The sequence below is a fragment of the Callithrix jacchus genome, chromosome 7 (genome assembly GCF_049354715.1).
Source record: "Callithrix jacchus isolate 240 chromosome 7, calJac240_pri, whole genome shotgun sequence".
NCBI classification, from domain to species: domain Eukaryota; kingdom Metazoa; phylum Chordata; class Mammalia; order Primates; family Cebidae; genus Callithrix; species Callithrix jacchus.
In genome coordinates this window covers 83,381,050-83,406,300 of record NC_133508.1, presented here as the reverse complement: position 1 = coordinate 83,406,300, position 25,251 = coordinate 83,381,050, and the positions used below count along the sequence as shown (strand labels likewise).

The following is a 25,251-nucleotide window of genomic DNA, read 5'->3' as shown; positions in this document are numbered from 1 at the left end:
AACATTATTTGTAGTGTTTATTCTGTGACAAGTGCTGAGCTAAGCACAGACCTACAATATTTTAGCTAGTCATGACAATTCTGTGAGGTTATTATTGCTATTTTATTGATGTTATTTAGGGAGTTTTCAGTAATTTGCCCAAGGTAGTATAGCTGGTAAATGATTGGAGCTGAGATTCGCATCCAGATCTGCCTGACTCTGAACCCTGAACTCTAGTTCTAAATCTCTGGGAAGGCTCACAGTTGGCTGGGGAAGGTGGGTTTGGGGAGGAAAGAAAAATGTGAAAAAAAAAAAGAACTTGTCTATCACACATAAGGCACTTATTGAGAGGAATGATTTTTAAAGTCACAGAATCAGTTTCTCTGTCAGGAATTTGTTACTAAGAGTTATAGTTTCATCATCTAGAAGAGTGGATTGTATTAAATCTTTTTTGTAATCATGTGCTAGTAATGAAAGCATTATGTTGAGTTTTTCCTCTCTGTTATCAAATAGCATATTACTCTGAGCAATGAAAGCTGTCACCATTTCTTGGCACATGTTGAAAAGATTGCCCACATGTCACAGACCCCCTCTCTTTTTTGTACAGATTTGGCAGCAGTATTTTGCAGCAAAAGATACAGTCTACGCAGTTATTCCTGTAAGTAGTTTGGGGTGGGAAATGAAAGTGTTACAACTTGAAAGTCAGTTCTCTAACCTTAGCAGGCAGTTGCCTTTACTTTTCCTATGTTTATTGCCTCTTGAGAAGCTGCATTTTACAGCGCTGAGAGTTTTTATTATGCCCCGAGCACCAGAGATTGGAAGCTCCATATGGTATATTTATGGTTTTTGTTTTCCTTCATTCTACTTTAGAAATGTCTCTGAGTCAAGCCTCTGACAAGGGAACGTAGTATAAGTTCATGTTGCTGAGTAATTTTCAGATGTCTTTTTTTTTTTTTTTTGACAGAGTCTTGTTCTGTTGCCAGGCGCCAGGCTGGAGTGCAGTGGCGCAATCCAGCTCACTGCAGTCTCCGCCTCCTGGGATCAAGCAATTCTCCTGCCTCAGCCTCCCGAGTAGCTGGGACTACAGGCATGTGCCACCACACCCAGATAATTTTTTTATTTTTTAGTAGAGACGGGGTCTCACCGTGTTGGCCAGGATGGTCTCGATCTCTTGACCTCATGATTCGCCTGCCTCAGCCTCCCAAAGTGCTGGGATTAAAGGCTTGAGCCACCTTGCCCAGCCTTTTTTTTCTTATTGATGTTTTCCAGCCAAGCTGTTGGAATTTAAGACAGGGTGTCTAGCATAGCATTTTTCCCTTCTTGTCTGTAAGTGACCTATACCTGAGCTGACTTGGAGCTTCTTCCTACTCTCTCTGGCAATTCTCCTTAGTAAGTGGCATTTTCTTGTCTTTCCATTTTTGAAATTACTCATATAGATGATCAGGCCAAGCACAGTGGCTCACACCTGTAATCCTAGCACTTTGGGAGGCCGAGGCAGGTGGATCACGAGATCAAGAGATGGGAGGCCAAGGCAGGTGGATAACGAGGTCAAGAGATCGAGACCATCCTGGTCAACATGGTGAAACTCCGTCTCTATGAAAAGTACAAAAAAAAAAAGGCCGGGTGCGGTGGCTCAAGCCTGTAATCCCAGCACTTTGGGAGGCCGAGGCGGGTGGATCATGAGGTCAGGAGATCGAGACCATCCTGGTCAGCATGGTGAAACCCCATCTCTACTAAAAATAAAAATAAATTAGCTGGGCATGGTGGCACGTGCCTGTAATCCCAGCTACTCAGGAAGCTGAGGCAGGAGAATTGCCTGAACCCGGGAGGCGGAGGTTGCAGTGAGCCGAGATCACGCCATTGCACTCCAGCCTGGATAACAAGAGCAAAACTCCATCTCAAAAAAAAAAAATCAGCTGGGCATGGTGGCGCACACCTGTAGTCCCAGCTACTTGGGAGGCTGAGGCAGGAGAATTGCTTGAACCCAGGAGGCGGAGGTTGCAGTGAGCCGAGATCGCACCATTGCACTCCAGCCTGGGTAACAAGAGCGAAACTCCGTCTCAAAAAAAAAAAAAAAAAAAAGGAGATGATTACCATCTACTGCTTGACCATTAAGGTCTGTGACAGAGAAGGGATGCTGCTGGCTTCTCTGGTTTAATGTTGTTTTGCTGGCCTCTGCTATAACAAAGCATTTTAAGTAGTGGATTATCAGCTAGTTCTTTAATTGTTTTTCTCTGAAGGAGGGGTGGGGGCTTAGTTTCTATCAAGCACACAAATATATACTGAGATTACATGAGTAAGTATAAGCTTAAGGAGGAAAACATAGACAGAAGGAATTTGTTATAAAGCCAGATCTTTTGGCGGTTATGAGGGTGTCACTCTTTTTTTTTTTTTTTTTAATCTCTCATACATATATACCCTTATCCTTCATGAATTCAACAGCCAGAAGAAGAGTCTGCACTTTTCATGATGTTTTAGATCTCTGGTACTGACTCACTGTTTGACCAGGCCTTCTCAGCTTTCCCTCAAACTGACTTAGTAACTTGATGTCTCTGACACTTGTCAGAGTTTCCTGGAGCATTTGGAGCCTTGGTGTGCCTAGTCTTTACACATAATTCTTACAGTAAACAGCAAAACAGTTGTCTGGTTTATCCTGTCTTTCTATCATGAGTAATTTGTAAATGATGACACTTAAAAGACTGTTTTAGTTGTATTATAATTCTAGAATTCAGTCTTGGTGAATTTAAATGTGATTATGGCCTTTTGTGTTTTACTGTTTGTAGGTTAATTTTATTCTTTTCCAACCTGCAGGAAGAAAAGTTTGATTTGATCTGGAACCGAGCTCAGTCGTGTCCAACGGTAAGTTTCTGGTGACCATGTAAGGGTTGCTTATCAATGCTGCCAAACAAGTATTTTCCAACCAATCACATCATATTCTATACTGTCTCACATGTTATAGTGCTCTGTTAATAAAGATGCTCACATGTTGATTGTACTAATAAGTGACATTTTCAGCCCTACAAAATGATATGGATTTGGCCCTATTGGGGGCTTTTCATCTCCTATTGGGGGCTTTTTATTAGCCTCTGGCTTTTCATCTCCTACCATGTCAGCCCTTACTGATGCAGATCTTAATCTATCAGTACAAGTACATTTCAGAAGGCACCTGAGACCTTAATCTTATCAACCTCTTTTTTGGTGGGGGGCTTTTATTTTTAATTGACACATAATAATTATATTTATGGGGTATAGTATGATATTTCAATACATGTGTGCAGTGAGTAATGCAGGATAATTACCACATCTGTCACCTCAAACACTTATCATTTCATTGTATTGGGAACATTCAGAATCCATTCTTCTAGTCACTATTTGAAACTATACAATAAATCATTGTTGATTATAGTACTTTGTAGTACCAAAGAAGACTAGAATATATTTCCCCCAACTGGCTCTACTTTTGTATACCTTAACCAAAAGGTTATAGGCTATTCCCTCCTCTAGTAACCACTATTCTATTCTATACTTCTATGAGATCGGTTTTGTGTTGTTGTTTTTTTAAGCTTCCAACGTATGGATGAGAACATGTGGTATTTGTCTTTCTGTGCCTGGCTTATTTCACTTAACATAACGTTCTCCAAGCTCATTCATGTTGTCACAAATGACAGAATTTGTTCTTTTTTTGTGGCTAAATAGTATTCCATTGTGTTTAGATACCACATTTTCTTTATCCATTTATTTGTTGATGGATGCTTAGGTTGATTCCATATCTTGACTATTGTGAATAGTGCTACAGTAAACATGGGAGTGCAGGTATCTCTTCAACATACTGATTTCCTTTCCTTTGGATATATATCCAGTAGTGGGACTGCTGGATCATGTGGTAGTTCTCTTTTTTTGTTTGTTTTTTATTTGTTTTTTGAGATGGAGTTTCACTCTTGTTGCCGACTGGAGTTCAGTGGCACAATCTCAGTTCACTGCAACCTCCACCTCCCAGAGTCAAGCAATTCTCCTGCCTCAGCCTCCTGAATAACTGGGATTACAGGCATGTGCCACCATGCCCAGCTAATTTTGTATTTTTGGTAGAGATGGGGTTAAACCATGTTGGTCAGGCTGGTCCCAAACTCCCGACCTCAGGTGGTCCACCTGCCCCAGCCTCCCAAAGTGCTGGGATTATAGGCACGAGCCACCGTGCTCAGCCTCTTTTTAGTTTTTTGAGGAACCTTCATAATGTTTTCAATAATGGCTGTACTAATTTACATTCTATCAAAGTATATAAAAGTTCATTTAGAGATGAGCACTCACTGTGTTGCCTAGGATGGCATTGAACTCCTGGCCTCAAACGATCCTCTCACCTTGGACTCCCAAAGTGCTGGAATTGCAGGTTGTCTTTTTTTTAATAATAGCTGTTCAAACTGGGCTGAGCTGCCTATTTTATTGGCAGTTTTCTTCACAGTTTTTTTGGCTATGTTATCCTGGTAATATGTGCCTAAAAGGAATTAAGAGATTGTTGCTGACATACTAAGCTGCCAGAAGGCCTAAGGGAAAAGGAGTAGGGGGGGTGGACCAGCTAACTTGGTGTCAGTAATGACTTCTAGGGTTTCCAAAAAATTTTTGGAAACATTACTGAAAAGCAGAGAATACCTAAGTAAATGGAAATGATATATACCATGTTCATGGATTGGATGGCTCAATTTGTAACATTTTGTTTTCTTTTGTTTTGTTTTTTGAGACAGGATCTACACTCCAGTTGCCCAGACTGGAGTGCAATAGTGTGGTCATAGCTTACTGCAGCCTCAATCTCCTGGGCTCAAGCAGTCCCCCCACCTCAGCCTTCTAAGTACCTGGGATTACAGACATGCACTTCTATGCTCAGCTAATTTTTTTGATTTTTAGTAGAGCCAAGATCTCACTTATGTTGCCCAGGCTGATCTCAAACTCCTCAGCTCAAGCAGTCTTCCTGCCTCAGCCTCCCAAAGTGCTGGGATTACAGGTGGGAGCCACTGTGCCTAGGCTTTATATTGTTAAGGTGTCAGTTCTCTCCTAATTGGTCTCTAAATTAAATACAATACCAGTCAAAACCTCACTAGGCCTTTAAGAAATTGATGAGCTGGTTTTAAATTTTTACTTGGATATCCAAAGGACCTGAGATAGCTAAAACAATTTTGAAAAAGAACAAAGCTTGAGGACTTACATTTCCTTATTTCAAGACTTATTGCAATGATACAGTAATGAAAATAGTATGGTATTGACACAAAGATAGACATGTAGATTAATGGAAGAGAGTAGAGTCCTGAAATAGACAAATATATGTGGTTAGTTGTTTTTCAACAAAGATGTCAATAAATTAGAGAAAGGATATTCTTTTTAACAAATGCTGCTAAAACAATTGAATATCATGCACAAAAAATGAACCTCTACTTTTACCTCACATTATATATAAAAATTAACTCAAAGTAGATCATAGAAGTAAATGTAACTTCTTTTTTTTTTTTGAGACAGAACTTGCGTTTTCACCCAGGGTGCAGTGCAGCATGATTTCAGCTCACTACAACCTCCACCTCCCAGGTTCAAGCTATTCTCCTACTTCAGCCTCCCAGGTAGCTGGGATTACAGGAGTCTGCCAGCACGCTGAGCTAATTTTTTTATTTTTAGTAGAGACGAGGTTTTGGGGGTTTTTTTGAGACAGAGTCTTGTTCTGTCACCCAGCCTGAAGTGCAGTGGCATGAACTCAGCTCACTGCAACCTCTGCCTCCTGGGTTCAAGCAATTCTTGAACCTCAGCCTCCTGAGTAGCTGGGATTACAGGAGCCCACCACCACACCCAGATAATTTTTGTATTTTTAGTAGCAACAGCATTTCACCATGTTGGCCAGGCTGGTCTCAAACTCCTGACCTCAGGTTATCTGCCTGCCTCAGGCCACTGCACCTGGTCCATAATGTAACTTCTAAAAGAAGACATCTAAATTACCTTGGGTTCAGCAAAGATGTTGTAAGTCCATTACAAAAAGCACAAACAGTAAAAGAAAAAAATCACCTTGGGCAATATAGTGAGACCTTGTCTCTATAAAAAAAAAAAAATTCAAGCACCTGTTGTCCCAGATGCTCCAGAGGCTGAGATGGGAGTATCACTTGAGGTGGAAGTTGCAGTGAGCCCAGAATGGACAATAGAGTGAGACCCTGTCTCAAAAAAATGAAAATAAACCAGGTGTGGTGGCTCAAGCCTGTAATCCCAGCACTTTGGAAGGCCGAGGTAGGTGGATTACTCAAGGTCAGTAGTTCGAAACCAGCCTGGCCAACATGGCAAAAGCTCGTCTCTACTAAAAATACAAAAATTAGCTGGGTGTGGTGGTATGCACCTGTAATCCCAGCTACTCCAGAAGCTGAGGCAGGAGAATCACTTTAACCTGGGAGGTGGAGGTTGCAATGAACCAAGATCACGCCACTGCACTCCAGACTGGGCGACAGAGTGAGACTCTGTCTCAAAAAAATAAATAAAAATTAATAATTTAGATTTCATCAAAATTAAAACATTCTATTTGTATACCCAAATAGCTTCTACATTCATAGCAACATTAGTCACAATAGCCAAGAGGTATAAGCAGCTCAAGTTATGTCAGAAACTCTTGTAACTCAACAATAAGAGGACGGACAGAAATGGACAAAAGATTTAAACATTTTATGAAAGAATAGCAGATAAGCACCTGAAAATATGATGCGTGACATCACTAGTCATAATGGGAATCTAAATTACAGCCACAGTGAGATACCATTAGAATGACTAAAATTTCGAAAACTTACCAAGTGTTGGTAAGAATGTGGAACACCTGGAACTCTCGTATACTGCCAGTCATATTGCAAAAATGGTACAAGCACTTTAGAAAATAGTTTGGCAGTTTCTTTAAAAATTAAGCATATACCTGCCATACTAACTAGCCATTCCATTTCTAGATATTTTCCCAAGAGAACTCAAAGAATATGTCCATAGAATGACTTGTGCACAAATGTTCAAGCAGCTTTATTTGTAATAACCAAATGCTGGAAACAATTCAAGTGTCTGTCACTAGTGCACAGAAATTGTGAAGAGAGAGAGAGTGTGTGTGTGTGTGTGTGTGTACATATACAATGGAATAATATTTAGCAATAAAAAGGAATTAACTGTTGATACATGCAATAACATGGTGTTCCACAAAAGGGCCATAGGTGCAAAACGACCCCCAAATACTGAAGGACCTGAAGCCAAAGAAGGAGGCAGGCAAATCCAGTTTGTGGGTACAGGATGATTTATTGGGGGAACTGAAATACAGAAGTGTAATATTGGGTGGCTGCAAGACAGGTATATCTCCACACCACAACTAGACATCTTGGGGAAAGTATACATGCTCTGGAAGGAATGTATAGGTGGATCCAGTCATCCACCTACACCAATGATTTCTGCAACAGCATCAAGGATTGTTTTGGAAGAAACTTACAATGAATAGATGTTTCTGCATAAAGAGTAATATATCAACTAAGCATTTGGGAGGCATTCCTGGACTTGGGGTTAATCAGAAGTCACATTGCGGACTAGCATTTAAAATAAAGTCACTCTTGTCCCCACACATGGATAGATCATGAAACAATTATGCTGAGTGAAAGTAATCAAACCAAAAAAAGTACTTATTCTGTGGTTCCATTTTTTTTTTTTTTTTTTTTTTTTTTTTGAGACGGAGGCTTGTTCTGTCGCCCAGGCTGCAGTGCAGTGCACTCCAGCGATCTCTGCTCACTGCAACCTCCGCCTCGGAGTAGCCGGGACTACAGGCGCTCGCAGCCATGCCTGGCTGATTTCTTGTATTTTAGTAGAGACAGGGTTTCACCGTGTTGCCCAGGCTGGTCTCGAACTCCTGAGCTCAGGCAATCCACCCGCCTCGGTCTTCCAAAGTGCTGGGATTACAGGAGTGAGCCATCGCGCCTGGCCCTGTGGTTCCATTTTTACAAAATTCTACAAATGCACACTAACCTATTGTGGCAGAAAGCAAATCAGTAATTGCTTAGGGACAGTGAGGGACAGGGAATTATGAACCTCAAAAGGGCAAAGAAAACTTGGAAGTGATAACTATGTTCATTATGTTGATTTTGGTTATGGTTTCACAGTACACATATGTCAAACTCATCAAATTGTATATTTTAAATATGTGCAATTTGTTGTATTTCAAGTATACCTAAATAAAGCTGTAAAAAAAAAATTTTCCCTCGCAATGGATCATCTGTTAGGTAGGCACTAAGTTTATCTCATCTAATAATAAATTGGAGCCCGAGCGGTTGGCAATAAAAAGATAATTTCATGACTAATGTGGATTGGGCTGCTTTTTACTTCTGTTTCCATTCTCTTCTCCACTACTCATCCCCAATCCTAAGCACCTTGAGCATAAAACTTATCATTTTTTGGTGTTTAGCCTGGAGCCATGCTCCAATATCAGCCTCATCCAATAGAATATAAAGTAATTAAGCAATTGGAACAAGAGCTAATTGAGCAACATTAAAAAGTTTAGAAATTGAAATGTGGCCCGGCGCAGTGGCTGATGCCTGTTATGTCAGCACTTTGGGAGGCCGAGGTGGGCAGATTACTTGAGGTTAGGAGTTCAAGACCAGCCTGGCCAACATGGAGAAACCCCATCTTTACTAAAAATACAAAATTAGCTGAGCATGGTGGTGATTGCCTGTAATCCCAGCTACTCAGAAGGCTGAGGCAGGAGAATCGCTTGAATCTAGGAGTTGGAGGTTGCAGTGAGCCAAGATCACACCATTGCACTCCAGCCTGGGCAACAAGAGCAAAATGCTGTCTCAAAAAAAAAAGAAAAGAAAAAAAGAAATTGAAATGTTCATCAAGAGGATAGTGATAAATTTCTATAGTAGAATTCCATACAACAGTGAGAAATTTATGAATTAAGAGTTACAGTTGTCAACATGAATAAATCTTAGAAGCATAATATGAAGTAAAAAAGTTACAAAAGGATACACATATTTTGATAAGATTTAAGTTTTTAAATTTATAAGCTACTATTTTTTAATTTTTTTTTTTTGAGACGGAGTTTCGCTCTTGTTACCCAGGCTGGAGTGCAATGGCACGATCTTGGCTCACCGCAGCCTCCGCCTCCTGGGTTCAGGCAATTCTCCTGCCTCAGCCTCCTGAGTAGCTGGGATTACAGGCACACGCCACCGTGCCCAGCTAATTTTTTGTATTTTTAGTAGAGATGGGGTTTCACCATGTTGACCAGGATGGTCTCGATCTCTTGACCTCATGATCCACCCGCCTCAGCCTCCCAAAGTGCTGGGATTACAGGCGTGAGCCACCGCGCCTGTCCCATAAACTACTATTTTTTTAAATTTTTTGTAAAGATAGGGTCTCACTATGTTGCCTAGGCTGGTCTCCTGGGCTCAAGCAGTCCTCCTGCCTAAGCCTCCCAAGTAGCTGGGACAACAGATGCATGCCACCACACCCAACTATTTGTATTTTTTTTGTAGAGACAGGGTCTCACTATATTGCCCAGGTTAGCCTTAAACTTCTGAGCTCAAGTGATCCTCCCACCTTAGCCTCCCAAAGTTTCGGAATTACAGGTTTGAGCCACCATGCCTGGCCTGTAAAGTACTACTTCTTACTTATAGTTATACACATATACATTAAAAGTATTAAAATATGAAAAAGAAGGACAGACACACCAAATGCAGGATAGATGTTAACTCTGGGATGGGACTGGAAGGGAATGCAGAGGGAACCTCAATTGTATTTCTGATGCTTTCTTAGGTAGATTGACAAGTACATGAGTGTTTATTGCCACATATGAATTTCTTGATTTTAAAAAACCATTTTAGGCTGGGAGCAGTGGCTCACACCTATAATCCCATCACTTTAGGAGGCTGAGGGAGGTGGATTGCTTGAGCCCAGGAGTTCAAGACCAGCCTTGGCAACATGGCAAAATCCCATCTCTATCAAAAAAAAAAAAGGTAGCTTAGTGCTGCACACCTGTAGTTCCGGCTACTTGCTTGGGAGGCTGAGTGGGAGGATCACCTGAGCCCAGTACATCAAGACTACAGTGAGCTATGATCACGCCTGCACTGCAGTCTCTACAGCAGAATGAGAACCTGTCTCAAAAAAATAAAAAATGTTTTAAAAACCAAATATGGAGGAAACAGAATGAATGTTAAAGGTGGTTTGGATATAGAGCAAATGATTTTATTTATTCATCCATCTCCTTGTGTATCTGTTTTTCACAGTTTCTGTGTGCTCTGCCAAGAAGGGAAGGTTATGAGTTCTTTGTAGGACAATGGACAGGTACTGAACTCCACTTCACTGCACTTATAAATATTCAGGTAGGTGGCTTGTGCTCTTCCTCTAGAGAGGACTACCTCTTGGTGGGACTAGGGACCCTTGCTGAGGCTCAAGAACATAGAGTATCTCCTGACTCCCAGCATTTATTGTTGTGGCACTGATGAATTGTCATACTTTTTATGTTAAGCTAGTTTTCTAGGCCCTCCTCAATACCTAGAAATTGGAAAAGACTCCAAAACACCTTCTCTGACTACTTCTGATTCTCTTTTGTCTCTTCCTCAAACCTCTAATTGTATATGCTGCATATGCCTCGCTTTAACAAACATGCCTGAGTTATGATAGTTATCTTTTTAACCCATGCTATAAGCCACTTGAGGAAAGCTCCAAGTCTTAAATGTGTTTTATTAACTAAGTCAACACCTTCCAACACGCTAAGTAAATAGTTTGTTTAGTAAATATTATTTTGTTTGCTTCCTTCCTTTTTGTTCTTTATTTCCAATAAAACAATATTAACTTTTAACTATTAGATTTAACCCTAACTTTTAAATATTATGGGATTGTGTTGGGAACTGTGCTAAGACTTGGAGATCTATGAGACAAGATCCCTGCCTTCATGGAGCTAATATTCAAGTATAGGAGAAAGATCCAGAAACATAATTACAATAAAAGTGATTAATATAATATTAGAATAATAACCAAAATGATCAGTATAACATTAGAAGTATGTTCAAGAAAAATGAACTATTGCAAGTACCCTAGTGATAGTTGGATATATATAATTTAAAAGATTCTTGCTGAAATTTTAGAGATAAGATCCAGGAATCTTCTTTTGAATATAGTTGTTTCCTCCTGTGCTGTATAGGGACTTTAGCTTTGAACCCATCCTCTCTACTTGGTCTAGACTTGAGGTTTAGTAACCACTGCCCTGATCATTCTTCATAAAATTATGATTTTTCCATCCTCCTTCTCCCCTTCACGCCCCCCGCCCCGACCCAGATTATATTTTATAACTGCACATTACAAATCTGGCTCATGTGCAAACTCTCCAGCTCCTGCTACAGCTTAAAAGAGCTCAGTCTTCAGAGCCAGCCAAGAGGAGTAGATTTCAGCTGTGAAATGCACTAGTCCATAAAAGTGGCAATTACACAGGCATATTACTTTCTTTAGAACTTGATTTGGTAGCTGCTTGTGCCATTTTGTTTTTAAATGTATGGTCACAATGACGGATTCACTGCCTACTGTAAATATTTTCTGGGAAAAAAGCCAAACCTTTTCCAGTTGAAGACACAAATAATACTGTGCAAACTGTCAGTTTCACTGTGCCTTTGCAGGCCTGACCTTACTGCCACATATCAGTCCTCCAACTCACTAGCCACCCAAGGAGCTGTTAAGAGCCAGAATTTCCTCTAGACTTTCTATTGCTTTGAAATTGCAGTTTGTTGTGATGGTACCTTATTGAGCCTTGATAAGCATTCCACCTTGCAGACCCGAGGGGAAGCTGCAGCCAGCCAGCTGATTTTATATCACTATCCTGAACTTAAGGAAGAAAAGGGCATAGTGCTGATGACTGCAGAAATGGATTCCACATTTCTGGTAAGAATTAACTTGTAAAACTCTTTGGATTTACCTTGTGGCACTGAAGGTATTACTCTTCTGCCAAAGCTCAGGAAATTTCAGAGAGCTACATATAGCTTGTTTCTTACTTATTGTAAAGTTGTCTTGCTCAAGATCTTTCGATCTGAGGTTAGTACAGATCCTCAATCATTTATTCACAATTCTGAAACCCATGGGCTCTGAGAACAAAATGTTTTTGTTCTCATTTGGTCACAAAACCTTATGTAAACTTGAACTCATTTGGTAACTAAAGCTTTAAATTGATGTGAAACTATTTATATAATTAATCCCACTTGGTATGGTATATTATGCATTTTACTAGGGAAATAATAATGTGTTGGAGTACGGGGAGTCACATAATATAGTTATACAGTGTCTATACCTATTACCTTTCTAAAATTCAATAATTCTGAATCTAAGACACATCAGGCCCTAAGAGTCAAGTAAATGGCTTCTTAATCATAGGGAAGAGTTGTAGGGAAGCCTAGGATAGCTGTCAATATTTTATCTTCTTCATACTGTTCGTGTGTACAACATTCATCATTTATAGTGATTTTCTTTCCTCCTTTTCCCATTCCTAGATGGAAATCACTGAGATTTCCATATGAGCATTGACCATATGAGCATTTCCATATGAGCATTCATTGAGCATTGACCATATGCTCATAGCTAATGATGCCCACTATGTTCTCTCTGCACATCCAGGTGCCAGGAGCAGTGTTGTGATTACTGTACATTCTGTTTGTCTAGTCCTTGCTCTTTGCAATCACATTTAGCTGGCAGAGGTTAAGTTCAGAATGTCCCCGAACAGTGGACACTTCCCCCTAACAGTCTTCATTGCAATACCCACTTATTTTTTCTCTTTAAATCTTACCAACTGCATAGGGGGAAAGAAGTGATGTCACTCAACTAATATCACAGTAGCAGTAAGCCACAAACCTAGGACACAATGAAGATTCTACTTCCCTATCCTTGAAGCTATTTAGTTCCATCTCTCCCATTCTTCCTTCCACATAAAAGCTTCCATTCATCACATTCAACTGAAAGTTACCCAAAATTCTGTCCAAAAATATAGAGTTGCCATTAACTGAGATAGGAAAGATTGAAGGAGGAATAGGTTTGATAGGAAAATCAGGAGCTCACTTTTGGATGTGTTAAATCTGAGATGCCTATTAGATATCCAAGTAGTAGGCAATTAGGTATATGAGCCTGGATTCATGGGAGAGGTTCAGGCTGGATATGTAAATATGGGAATTGTCAGCATACAGATTACACTTAAAACCATGGGACTGAATGAAATCACCAAGCAAGTAAGTAAAAATAGAGATGAGAAGAGATCTAAGAACTGAGAGAGGGGGCTTCATCCCTTGAGAAATGAAGGAGCATCATCAAAGATTAAGGAGGAATGGTCATGAAGTAGAAGGAAAATTAAGATTGTACAATGCCCTAGAAGCTAAAATTGAATGTTTCGAGGAATAGGGACAGCTCAACTCACCAAATCTCTCTCCCTTGTTTATTAGGGCAAATGAGATGAGGGCTAAGAATTTACTGATTTCACAAACATGGAAGTCACTGGGTGCCTTATAAGAGCAGTTTCATAAAAGTGTGATTGGAGTAGATTTAAGAGAGGATGGAAAGAGAAACTATGAAGAATCAGTTTAGAAACTCTTTCAAGGGGCATTTCTATAAAGGGAAGGAGAGAAAGGGGTAATAGCTGGAGGTGGAGAAGTACAGCCAAGGGTATCTTTTGTTTCAAATATGAGAAAGATAACATATTTGTATGCTGATGGGAAAGGTCCAGTAAGAGGCTGGGCACAGTGGCTCATGCTTGTTATCCCAGCATTTTGGGAGGCTAAGGTGGGTAGATCACTTGAGCTCAGGAGTTTGAGACCAGCCTTGCCAACATGGTGAAACCCTGTGTCTACAAAGAATACAACAGTTAGCCAGGCATGGTGGCATGCACCTTGTAATCTCAGCTGCTCAGAAGGCTGAGGTAGGAGAATCACTTAAGTCCCAGCAGCAGAGGTTACAGTGAGCTGAGATTGAGCCACTGCACTCCAGCCTGAATGGCAGACCCAGACCCTGTCTCAAAAGAAAGATCCAGTAGAAAGGGAAATAATTGATGATATAGGGGAAGAAGTGATATATTTGAGTAGGCAAGTCTGGTAATGCAGGTTGATCTTTACCAGGAATATGATAGCAGGAGAGAAGCCAGAGTGTAAAGACACTGATATAATTAGATGGATAGAGGTAGTAGTATAAGTTTTCTACAGATTGCTCAGTGAAAAGAAAGAAAAGTTATCAGCTAAAAGCAAGGTTGGGAAAATGTTGGACATTTGAGTCAAAAAGAGGAAGTACAAAATTGTTGTCTAGGACAAGCGTCAGCAAACTACAGCCTGTGGGCCAAATCCAGCCCACTGCTTGCTGTTATAAGGTCTGCAAGTTAAGAATGTTTCCTATCTCTTTAAATGGTTAGGCAGAAAGACTCTTTATTGTTATAGAAATAAAGAAATTGTTTATTTAATAATAAAGACTATCATTAAAGAAAAGTAGTATTTCAAGTTTTATTGGAACACAGCCATGTTCATTTATTTACATATTATCTGTGGCCTGAAGGAAAGTAAAGGTGAATGCAAAGCAATGATTATTACCACAGAATGGAAGCTGTGTAATGAGGAAAGTGAAAATATAAGGGAGGTTAGAGACAATAAGAATTTTGAGTCCTAGTGGGTTGTGGAAGTTGAGAGTGAGCAGATAGGAAATAATTTGATCATGAGAGTGAGTGACAGAATAGAGACTGTACTATATTTTCTGGTCTTTGGCAAAGCGCAGCATCTAATCATATTAAAAGTGGATCCCAGAGGTCAGAGGAGGCCCATTCTGCTTTTTGCCATTTTTACCACCTCACTCTGGTGGTCTCAAACTGCTGCACAGTTCTCATCATTGTTAAAATTTGCTTCCTGGCCTTTTAACATTTGAGGGCATACAAAATAATATATATTTGTGTTGTATAAATCAGCTTGACTGTGAGATTCCAGTGTAGTAAATATAGAACTAGACATGTTAGAACTTATTGTACATGACTCAGAGAAGGGAAACTTAGAAGTATAACATAAATATATGATCCCCTGTATACTCATGCATGAACTGTGCACTTTAGGCATAGTATTTCCAACTATGGTACAAAGCATTAACCTCAAATGAATGAATACATAGAAACTAGAGGTTTCTTCTGAACTAAATTTAATGCTGAAAAACTAATGGAATATTCAAAAACCTAGCTTTATTTGGCTCCACATCTACGTCAATAGATGATTTCATTGAAAGGCAGTAAATGCTAGGATAGACATGCAGAAGGCTCTAGGGGTAGAGAGTGGGGTGGTATCCCTGGCCAAAGGGAGTAAGATTTCCTGGAGATGACACCCAGGCTGAACCTTCAAACACCAGCAGGAGTTTAGCCCAATAAAGAAGGGAAGAAATATTTCTGACAGAGGGAATAACGTAAGTAAATGCTAAGAGATGTAAAATGACTTGGAGTATTATAAAGGGCTTGGTATCACTTGTGTGTGTGTATATGTCTGTATATAAGGAGGTTTGGTGGGTTGTGTTTAGAGATTTGGCTTTACCCTAAGGGCATAAAAAGAGTTGTAAAAGGATCTGAATAGAAAAGAACCCATAAGGAGTTGGATTTTAAGACCACTAACCTTATTTGCTTCCTAAACATTCTGTAGTTCAAGTCAGGTCAGTATGATAATTTAGAAGTCAGTTGCAATAGTCTGCACAAGAAGTGGTGAAAACTTGAACCAAGCAGTGGTAGTAGAGATGGAAGCAAGAGAATGACCCCAGAAATATGTAGGGAGTAAAATAGGCAGGACTTGGTGCATTGATTATAGATTTGAAGACTGAAAGAGAGGGAGGAATCAAGTTTGTTAAAATACCTCTTTATTGGGCAGCACAGGGAGTTAGTGTATTTATCTTATTGGGTCTTGGAAAGGAGGAGACTATTGCTTCATGTTGAGAGCCAAGAGAACAAAAGGCAGGGGGAGAATAAGGGTGGTGGGAGTTGCCTTTCAATAACCCTCCATGAGAGATAGACATCACTCCCTGTGTCTTACCTTCCTTCTCACTGCACTAGTGGTCTTCAAACTTCTCTTTAAAGAGTAGGAGGATCCCTTTATCCAAACAAAATCTGATTATGTAAAACCCCAGGGTATGACAGCTAAAACAGAGGTGAAGGGACCTGAGGCACCTCCACAGAGCCCCTAGGATTCTGTAGAATAGTTTGAACAGCAGTGTTCTAGGGTGAACACAGATGAACTTACTCCTACCTTCACCACCCCCAGCTTCAGATAAAAGTTGATGTCAGAGGCCCTGTAGGCCAGGGGCTGAGAGAGTGGTAGTATCCTCAGATTATGGCAGTGCACTTGCTTCAGAAATGATTTGCTCTTGAGGCATCGGTGACTTTAAGAAAGGTAAAATGGATGAAGTAGGGTTATTGACCTTAATCAATCTTAATTATCTTGTCTTACCAGAAACAAAAGCAGGATGAAGTGGGGGAAATACCAGCCAGAGAGTCTAGAGTTCTGATCCTGACTGTGACCTTGGCTGGCTACTTGACCTTGGGCCCATCCCTGAACCTCATCTACCTTGGTTTCCTAGCCTATTAAATGAGAACTGGGTGATCTCTGAGGTCCCTTGTAGCTTTAAAATTCTATTAATTTGAAGTAGCCAGCTTTTTGGGAAAAGGTTTTTGATTGAAGATGCAGTCTCAGAGATTAGTGCCTGCTCATAAGAAATGACCCGAAAGTCCCACAGAGGGAATAGAGGTGGAGCACAGCCTATGTTATTTATAAACCCATCTTCATCATTTTCTAGCTAGACATAGCACACTTTTGGCAGTCAGTTTTTAGTGGGAATTTTCCATTATCTTTTGAGGTTTAATTTTGGCCATACAAGTGATAATAATGGACAAGTACTTCTGACCAACTGGAACTGCAGAATGTATGGCAAAAGTTAGTGTTGTCTGAGGTGACTCTTTTGTAAGGTTTGAAAGTGTAGACTATGTCCTTACCCCCATCTCTCTCATTTTTTAATTTTTATTTTTATATAATTTTTTTTAGAGATAGAGTTTGCTGTGTTACCCAGGCTGGAGTGTACTGGCATGACTGTAGCTCAGTGCAGCCTCAAACTCCTGGGCTCAAGTGATCCTCCTGCCTCAGCCTCCCAAGTAGCTAGGACTACAGGCTCTTTCTACCATATCTGGCTAATTTCTCCACCTCTGTCATGTAGAGTGGCCTGCTACTGAGCTTTAAAGAAGGTGGCCCCTTCTCTTCCCTGGGCCTTTGCTGATGTATTAGTTACAAATGGCTGCATAACAAATTACTACAAAACCTAGTGGCTTAAAACAACAAACATTTATTACCTCACAGTTTCTGTGGTTCAGGAATTGAGGAGGAGCTTAGCTGAGTGGTTCTGGCTTAGAGTCTTATGAGGTTGCTCTCAAGATATTGTCTAAGGGTACAGTCATCCAAAGGTTGATTGGGCTTGAGCATCCACATCCAGCCCCTCTCACGTGACTCTTGGGAGAGGCTTCATGTCCTCATCATGTTGGCTTTTCCACAGGACTGCTAGAATGTCAACTGACTTTTCCCAGAGCAAGAAAGATAGCAAGAGAGAAGCTGCAACCTGTTATGGCTTGATAGAAGTCATTCTCCATCATTTTTCATAGTCTTTTTTTTTTTTAAGAGATAGGGTTTCACTGCATTACCCAGACAGGCTCAAGCAGTCCTCCCACCTCAGCTTCCTGAGTAGCTGGCACTACAGGCTCACACCTGTAGGCCCCCAGCCATTTTGTCATAGTCTACTTGTTAGCAGGAAGTCATTGAGTATGGCCCTCACTCAAGGAAAGGGAAATTAGGCTCTGTCAAAGGGAAGAGTATCAAAAAATTTGTGGGCAAATTTTGAAACCATTACAGCTGGCTCTGGGAGTACTTTTCTGACCAAGGTGGTATCATAATAGGTTTTACTCAAGTGTATGTCTGATTAGTCAAGAACTTAGTTCTCACTCACAAACTGGTTCTTAGAGCTGGGTAATTAATGCTCTCTTATTTCCCTCCTGGGACATATTTAACAATTATTAAGGAACTGGATGAAGAGGAATAATGTGAACACGTACATTAATCTATTCAGTAAACATTCACCAGATGTCACTGTGTGCAGAGATATAAAACAAACCATGGTCTATGTCTTTGAGGAATTTGTACTAGGGAAAATAGACAAAACAAGAAAAATATAATACAGTATCATAAATTCTATGATAGTGATAAGCACAGGATGATTTGGTACACAGGGAAGGCACCTAACAAAGACTAGGGACATCAGGAAGTTAGGGAAACTTTCTGGAAGTGGTGACTCTTGGGCGAGGGTCCCCACCCAACACAGAACTCAGACAAGAGCTTTGTGGCCCTGTGCAAGAAAGGACCTCATTATTCTTTTCCTTACCTCACAGAATGTTGCTGAGGCACAGTGCATCGCCAACCAAGTTCAGCTCTTCTATGCTACTGACCGGAAAGAGACGTACGGGTTAGTGGAGACCTTTAACCTCAGACCAAATGAGTTCAAATATATGTCTGTCATCGCTGAATTGGAGCAAAGTGGACTTGGAGCAGAACTGAAATGTGCCCAGAACCAAAATAAGATTTAGAAGTGTACAGGTTGGCCCTTTACCATAGTCCAAAAAAAAAGGACTATGAAAAATGATGGAGAATGACTTCTATCAAGCCATAAAAGGTTGTAGCTTCGCTCTTGCTAGTTGGCTTAGTCCTTGATAGTCTAGAGCCCACCCACTCCTCAAGAACTTAAGAGCTCAGCATCTATAATGAGCAGTTGGTAATAAGTTGCTCATTATAGTGCTTATTGCAAGCAATCATGGAGATGAGCCCTATTACTTGATATTCAGGAATTAAGGTACCCAAACATTCTGATAAGTATCTCAGCATACTTGAGGTTTCCTTTTTTAAGTGTTTGAAGTTACAACAGGTAACCAAGGACATGTAAAACAGTTGACCTGATTTTGCACCGTGTAATAGTGCAGTTGCATTCTGGCCATTTTGACCTTATAGCTCCCAGATGATGAGTTTGTCATCTTTATAAACTCATGACAGGATAATAAGCTTGAAGACCTGCTGTAGTTAGATACGAGCTTTAATGCTTCCCATGCACCAATCAACTGGACAAAAGCATAAGCCAAACATCCTGTTCAAACTGTAGAATAACCAGATATACCCATCAATATAAAGACTTCATCTAGATGATGCCCCCTAGAGATGCCTTTAGTATAGCTGGCTTGGGGTATCAGCCAATTTCAGATATAGTTAGATAAACAGGTACAGGGTCTGCATACTATTAAGCCATAGTTTGTGGCACCCACTTCTCTAACTCCACCTGTTAGAAACTGTGTGTTTGAAGGAGTGAATCAGTGCAGTGTAAATAAAATGCTTTTGTAAGATGAAGATTAATCCAGATTTGCATGATTTTTTTTTTAAACAACTCTAAACATGATACAAAAAAGTGGGTGAAAGCAACTGTTCCCAGATTTGGATGTGGGGAAAATACAGCAATAATTTTTTTTAAGTCTGGCTTATAATCTTTGTTACATAAAATAATGAAATCTAAGTTATATACTATCCATAGTATCAAGGCTATGGGCTGATTTTATCAAAAATCATCTTGGGACTCAACAATTGCTTGGGATGCCAGAAATAAGAAAGTCGCTCTCCAGTGCTGGAAACCCATCTTTTGTTTGTAGTGTCACTGTTGTGGCACCAAGCTCAGTAATAGGAAAGGATGGTGGTTACACACCAGCCTTCTGAAGCCAAAGCCCCCAGTATTGTTGTCAGCTGCCTTTACTATGGCATTTCTTTCTCTTTCTTTTTTTCCTGAGATGAAGTCTCACTCTGTCTTGCCTAGGCTGGAGTACAGTGGTGCAATCTCAGCTTGCTGCAACCTCTACCTCCCTGGTTCAAGTGATTCTCCTGCCACAGCCTCCCAAGTAGCCAGGATTACAGGCACATGCCAACACACCTGGCTAATTTTTATATTTTTAGTAGAGATGGAGTTTCTCCATGTTGGCCAGGCTGGTCTCGAACTCCTGGCCTCAAGTGATCCACCCATCTTGGCCTCCCAAACTGCTGGGATTACAGGTCTGAGCCACTGCACCTGGCCTGACATTTATTTATTGATCTAACATGCTCCACTTTGCTGCTCCTGCCTAAGATCTGGTTGGATGATGCTGAATGTGGTGAGTGGGAATTTAAGCAATATTTGCAGTTTGTGTGGGTGTGTTTTCTTCCAGAAGACTCTTTGTAGGTTGGGCCTGTCCCTAAGCTCTTTAAATAGAATGGACATTTCACTATTCTCTGAGCTGTGTCTCTTTTGTTGTACCTTTGAGTCTATGTATTAAGAGAGACAGACAGTATTTGTTTAACCTGGGGAAGCTGCTATCTTTTCACTATTTCTCTAAAGGTTGAGCTGTCTCCTAATGTAAATTCTGGACCTGCTTCTGGTCGTGGCAGTTTATCTTTTGAGAAACTTGAGTCTTATCAGCCCTTCTATTTTCATTAAATGCCTTCTGACCTTCTGAATGTTTTGGGTCCTAAGAATTTTTGACATCACATGGGGTTGTTTTTATGGGTTTCCAGTTATGTTTGTTTTTCTTTCCAGATGGACCCAGTTATTAGCCTTACATGATATATTGTTACACCTTCACCAGCAGGTGAGGAAATGATGGAAAAGGGAGTAAGAAACAGGGGCCAAGCGCGGTGGCTCATGTCTGTAATCCCAGCACTTTGAGAGGCCGAGGCGGGCAGATCACGAGGTCGGGTGTTTGTGACCAGCCTGGCCAATATAGTAAAACCCCATGTCTACTAAAAATACAAAAATTAGCCAGGTGTGGGATCACACGCCTATAGTCCCAGCTACTCGGGAGGCTGAGGTGGAAGAATCGCTTGAACCTGGGAGGAGGAAGTTGCAGTAAGCCGAGACCACACCATTGCACTCCAGCTTGGGTGACAGAGTGAGACTCTGTCTCAAAAAAGAAAGTAAGAAATGGCCACTTGTTTTAATCGCTCCTCCTGGCTTTGCCCTCAGTCCCTACCTTCCAAGAAGGATATGTCCATGGATAATTATGTTGGGCATGACTAAAATAGATATAGCTGTTCTTTGTGTTTATTTACCTAGAAAGACCTGGCAAAGAACTCAAAGAAAATTGACCATTTGATCAGTCAGTTTATCCCGTGGTGCTAGCTAGCATGTTAGAGAAAGTGTCAGAGTTAGAGTTAGGTGTTCGAGAAAGTGGACAGGCTTTAGAATTAAGTGAATCTGGGTTCGTATGTTAGTGTTTCTATTCATTAGCTCTATACTGTTGAACACATTGCTTAAACTGTCTAATTCTGGGTTTTTTTCCATCAAAAGTAGGGATAATAATATCTACCTCATAGGATTATTGTGAGAGTTAAATTAACTTCACTACAGTAGAAAATATCAACTACCATCCTTTACTTCCCTTGCCCCTCATTAAAGATTAATACAAGTTAGCATTTCAGATGTGTAGATCATTCTTTATTCCAGTTAAAAGAACAAACTTTATCTCATCAGTTCTCAAATTTTAAGATGCAGTAGAATCACCTAGAATGCTTTTAAAATGCAGATTCTCAGGCCTCAACCCTACCCACCACCGCCACCACCCCCCCACCACCACCACCACCACACTAAATCAAGATTGTACAGAAGGGACTGGGAATCTACTTGTTAATATGTGCTCCAGATAATTCTAATGTAGGTAATTAGCCAATCACACTTTGATAACCATTGCCTTATTTATTCTTTACAAAAATGTACATTGCCAGGTCTTTCTTTCCTATGGATGCTAACTATAGGATTATTTAGGTTCCTCTGCTCTTTCTCTCCCATAGTGGCCCCCTTTGCAAACTCCAAATACTTTATATTTATTTATTCTTGTGTCTTTTTCCCCCTACTAGACTGTGAGCTCCTTGAGAGCCAGGATTTATCTCTGTTCCCAGTGCCATGGACATGGCCTGGACCATAGAAGATACTTAGTTTTTTGTTGAATAAATAGGTAACATGGATTTCAGCCAAAACATTGTCTTGTGTATGTACCTTTATTTAAATACCCTAGATTTAAAAGAATATCTTAATACAGATAGATCGAGAATGTGTTGAGTGGGAATATTTGCAAACCAAAATACCAAGTTATACACAGTCTCTTACCTCACCTAATCCACTGGCATTACCTTGGTGGACCATTACACAGTACAACTTAACAGTTGCTCACAGCATCTATTCTGCAGCCACTATGTTAAGTGCTAGACACAGAAAGATGAGTAGGGTATGATTCCTGCTCTCAAGCTGTTTCAGCCACTGCCTCTTTCTCTCTTGCTTCTGATTCTGTGCCTCACACCTACACCTGATTATAGTTTGCTTTGTCTTGTTCTCGGATGGTCATACTGGCACTTCTTTCTTCAACCAGTTTGGAAGCTGGAGCACATGTTTTATTTTGCATTCTCCATACTAACCTTTTGTTCAGCCTTGGAGAAGAGATACTAATGCTCACTTCCCAGTCATTTGATTTGGCACTGAGTCAGCATTTACTCACACTGAGCACCTATTTGCCAAGCAGTGTTAAAAAAAACTGGATAATATAGCAATGAACATAGCAAATAAGGCTGCTGTTCTCATTGTAGTTTATATATTGAAAAGAAGACAAATAAGCCAATAAAATTATTTCAAATATGGTAGTGCTATGAAAATTAAAAACTAATATTATAGAATATGGAGTGGAGGCAAAACTTAATGGTCAGGAGAGGCATCTCTGCAGCAGTGGTAGCCAATTCATGAGCTGGGGAAAGAGAACCAAGTAAAGAGAACAGCAAGTGTTAACACCTGAAGCAGAGCCAAGCTAAGAATGCTTGTTTCTGGACAGATATAAAGGTTCAGTATCTACCCTTTAGGAGCCTGGCGTTCAGTGGCATGGCCCTGACATGAATGATTACAGTATAAGATAAACTGATCAATGCCATCTCAGAAGAGAGGCAAAGAGAGTTAAGGAACTCTACTGCATGCTATGGAGGATGCAAAGCTTGCCAGACTATGGTACCCACCCATGAAGCACTTACAGCTTAATGGGGAATAACAGTTAGACAGTGTTAAAGTCTCAGAGGCTATGTGTTTCTGTCGAGAGACAAGAGGTACTGTAAATTCAGAGCTGGCCTCCCAAGCTAGTCGTGTACTACATAACAACGTTTTGGTCAAGTTGGATTGCATATGCAACCGTGGTCCCATAAGATTATAATGGAGCTGAAAAATTCCTATTGCCTAGTGACATCACAGCTGTGCTAATGTTATAGCACAATGCATTATGTGTGATGATGCTGGTATAAACCTAGTGTACTTCAAGTCATATAAAAGTATAGTGTATGGAGGCCAGATATTGTGGCTCACACCTGTAATCCCAACACTTTGGAAGGGCAAGGCAGGTGGATCCTTTGAGTTTAGAAGTTAGAGACCAGCCTGGACAACATAGTGTGACCTTGTCTCTACAAAAATATTTAAAAATTAACTGAGCATAGTAGTGCATGCCTGTAGACCCAGCTACTCAGGAAGCTAAGGTGGGAGGATCCCTTGAATGCAGGATGTTGAGGCTGCAGTGAGCTGAGATGGCACCACTGCACTGCAGCCTGGGTGACAGAGCAAGACTCTATCTCAAAAAATAAAAAAGTATAGTGCATAAAATTAAGTACAACATATAATGCTTGATAATAGTAAATGACTATTACTGGTGTATTTATTTACTACACTTTTTATCATTTAGAATGTGCTCTTTCTACATATAAAAAATAGCCGGGCGCAGTGGCTCACGCCTGTAATCCTAGCACTTTGGGAAACTGGGGTGGGCGGATCACGAAGTCAGGAATTCTAGACCAGCCTGGCCAACATGGTGAAACCCATCTCTACTAAAAATGCGAAAATTAGCTGGGTGTGGTGGCGCACACCTGTAATCCCAGCTACTCAGGAGGCTGAGGCAGGAGAATTGTTTGAACCTGAAGGCAGAGGTTGCAGTGAGCCGAGATCACACCACTGCACTCCAACCTGGGAGACAGAACGAGACTCTGTCTCAAAAAAATAAAATGAGTCAATTGTAAAACAACTTCAGTCAGGTCTCTCAGGAGTTATTCCAGAGGAAGGCATTGTTTTCATATGAGATGACAGCTCCATGTGTGTTACTGCCCCGGAAGACCTTCCAGTGGGACAAGATATGGAGGTGGAAATTAGTAATGTTGATGATCCTGACCCTGTGTAGGCCTAGACTAATGTACATGTTTGTGTCTTAGCTTTTAACCAAAATGTTTAAAGTAAAAAAGAAAATTTTTAATAGAAAAAAAGCTTATAGTAAAGATAGAAAATATTTTGTATGCTATAGAGTGTGTTTAAGCTAAGCATAATTATAAAATCATCCAAACGTTTTAAAAATTAACAAGTTTTTAAAGTTAAATGGTTACAGTAAGCTAAGCTTATTGAAGAAAGAAAAAAAAATTTTTTTTTTTTTGAGACAGAATTTTGCTCTTGTTGCCCAGGCTGGAGTGCTATGGCACGATCTTGGCTCACCACAACCTCCACCTCCCGGGTTCAAGAGATTCTCCTGCCTCAGCCTGCCCAGCAGCTGGGAATACAGGCATGTGCCACCATACCCAGCTAATTTTGTATTTTTAGTAGAGATGGGGTTTCTCCATGTTGGACAGGCTGGTCTTGAACTCCCTACTCAGGTGATCTGCCCACCTCGGCCTCCCACAGTACTGGGATTACAGGTGTGCACCACTGCGCCTAGCCAGAAAGATATTTTTATAAATTTAGTGTACAGTGTTTATAAAGCCTACTGTAGTGTACAGTAATGTCCTCAGCCTTCACATTCACTCAGAACTCATGCACTGACTCACCCAGAACAACTTCCAGTCCTTCAGGCCCTATTCATTATAAGTGCCCTATATAGCAGTATCATTTTTTATCTTATACTGTATTTTTACTGTACCTTTTCTATGTTTAGATACGTATTGATAAGTACTTACCATTATATTACAGTTGCCCACAGTATTCAGCACAGTAACATGCTGTACACATTTGCAGCCTAGGAGCAATAGGCTATATACCATCTAAATTTGTGTAAATATAGCCTAGACCACCTAATGATTATAGTCCCCATTGTTAAACAACACTTGACTGTATACATATTAATAATAACCACTAACTTTTACTGAGGGCTTACCATATACCAGGCAC

The 25,251-nt window shown here is 40.4% G+C and overlaps 1 protein-coding gene across 3 annotated transcripts in view; it reads left to right on the top strand.

The window, feature by feature from the left end:
* ATPAF1 (ATP synthase mitochondrial F1 complex assembly factor 1) overlaps positions 1–19,418 on the top strand; it is a 30,309-nt gene extending 10,891 nt beyond the window's left edge. For all 3 annotated transcript variants that reach the window (XM_009001169.5, XM_009001168.5, XM_035251387.3), the window contains 5 exons: positions 587–637; positions 2,791–2,838; positions 10,233–10,328; positions 11,773–11,880; positions 18,410–19,418. In XM_009001169.5, the coding sequence (XP_008999417.3) occupies positions 587–637; positions 2,791–2,838; positions 10,233–10,328; positions 11,773–11,880; positions 18,410–18,604 (498 nt within the window). In that variant the 3' untranslated portion in view covers positions 18,605–19,418. The remainder of the gene's footprint in view (positions 1–586; positions 638–2,790; positions 2,839–10,232; positions 10,329–11,772; positions 11,881–18,409) is intronic.
* The last annotated feature ends 5,833 nt before the right edge of the window (positions 19,419–25,251 follow it).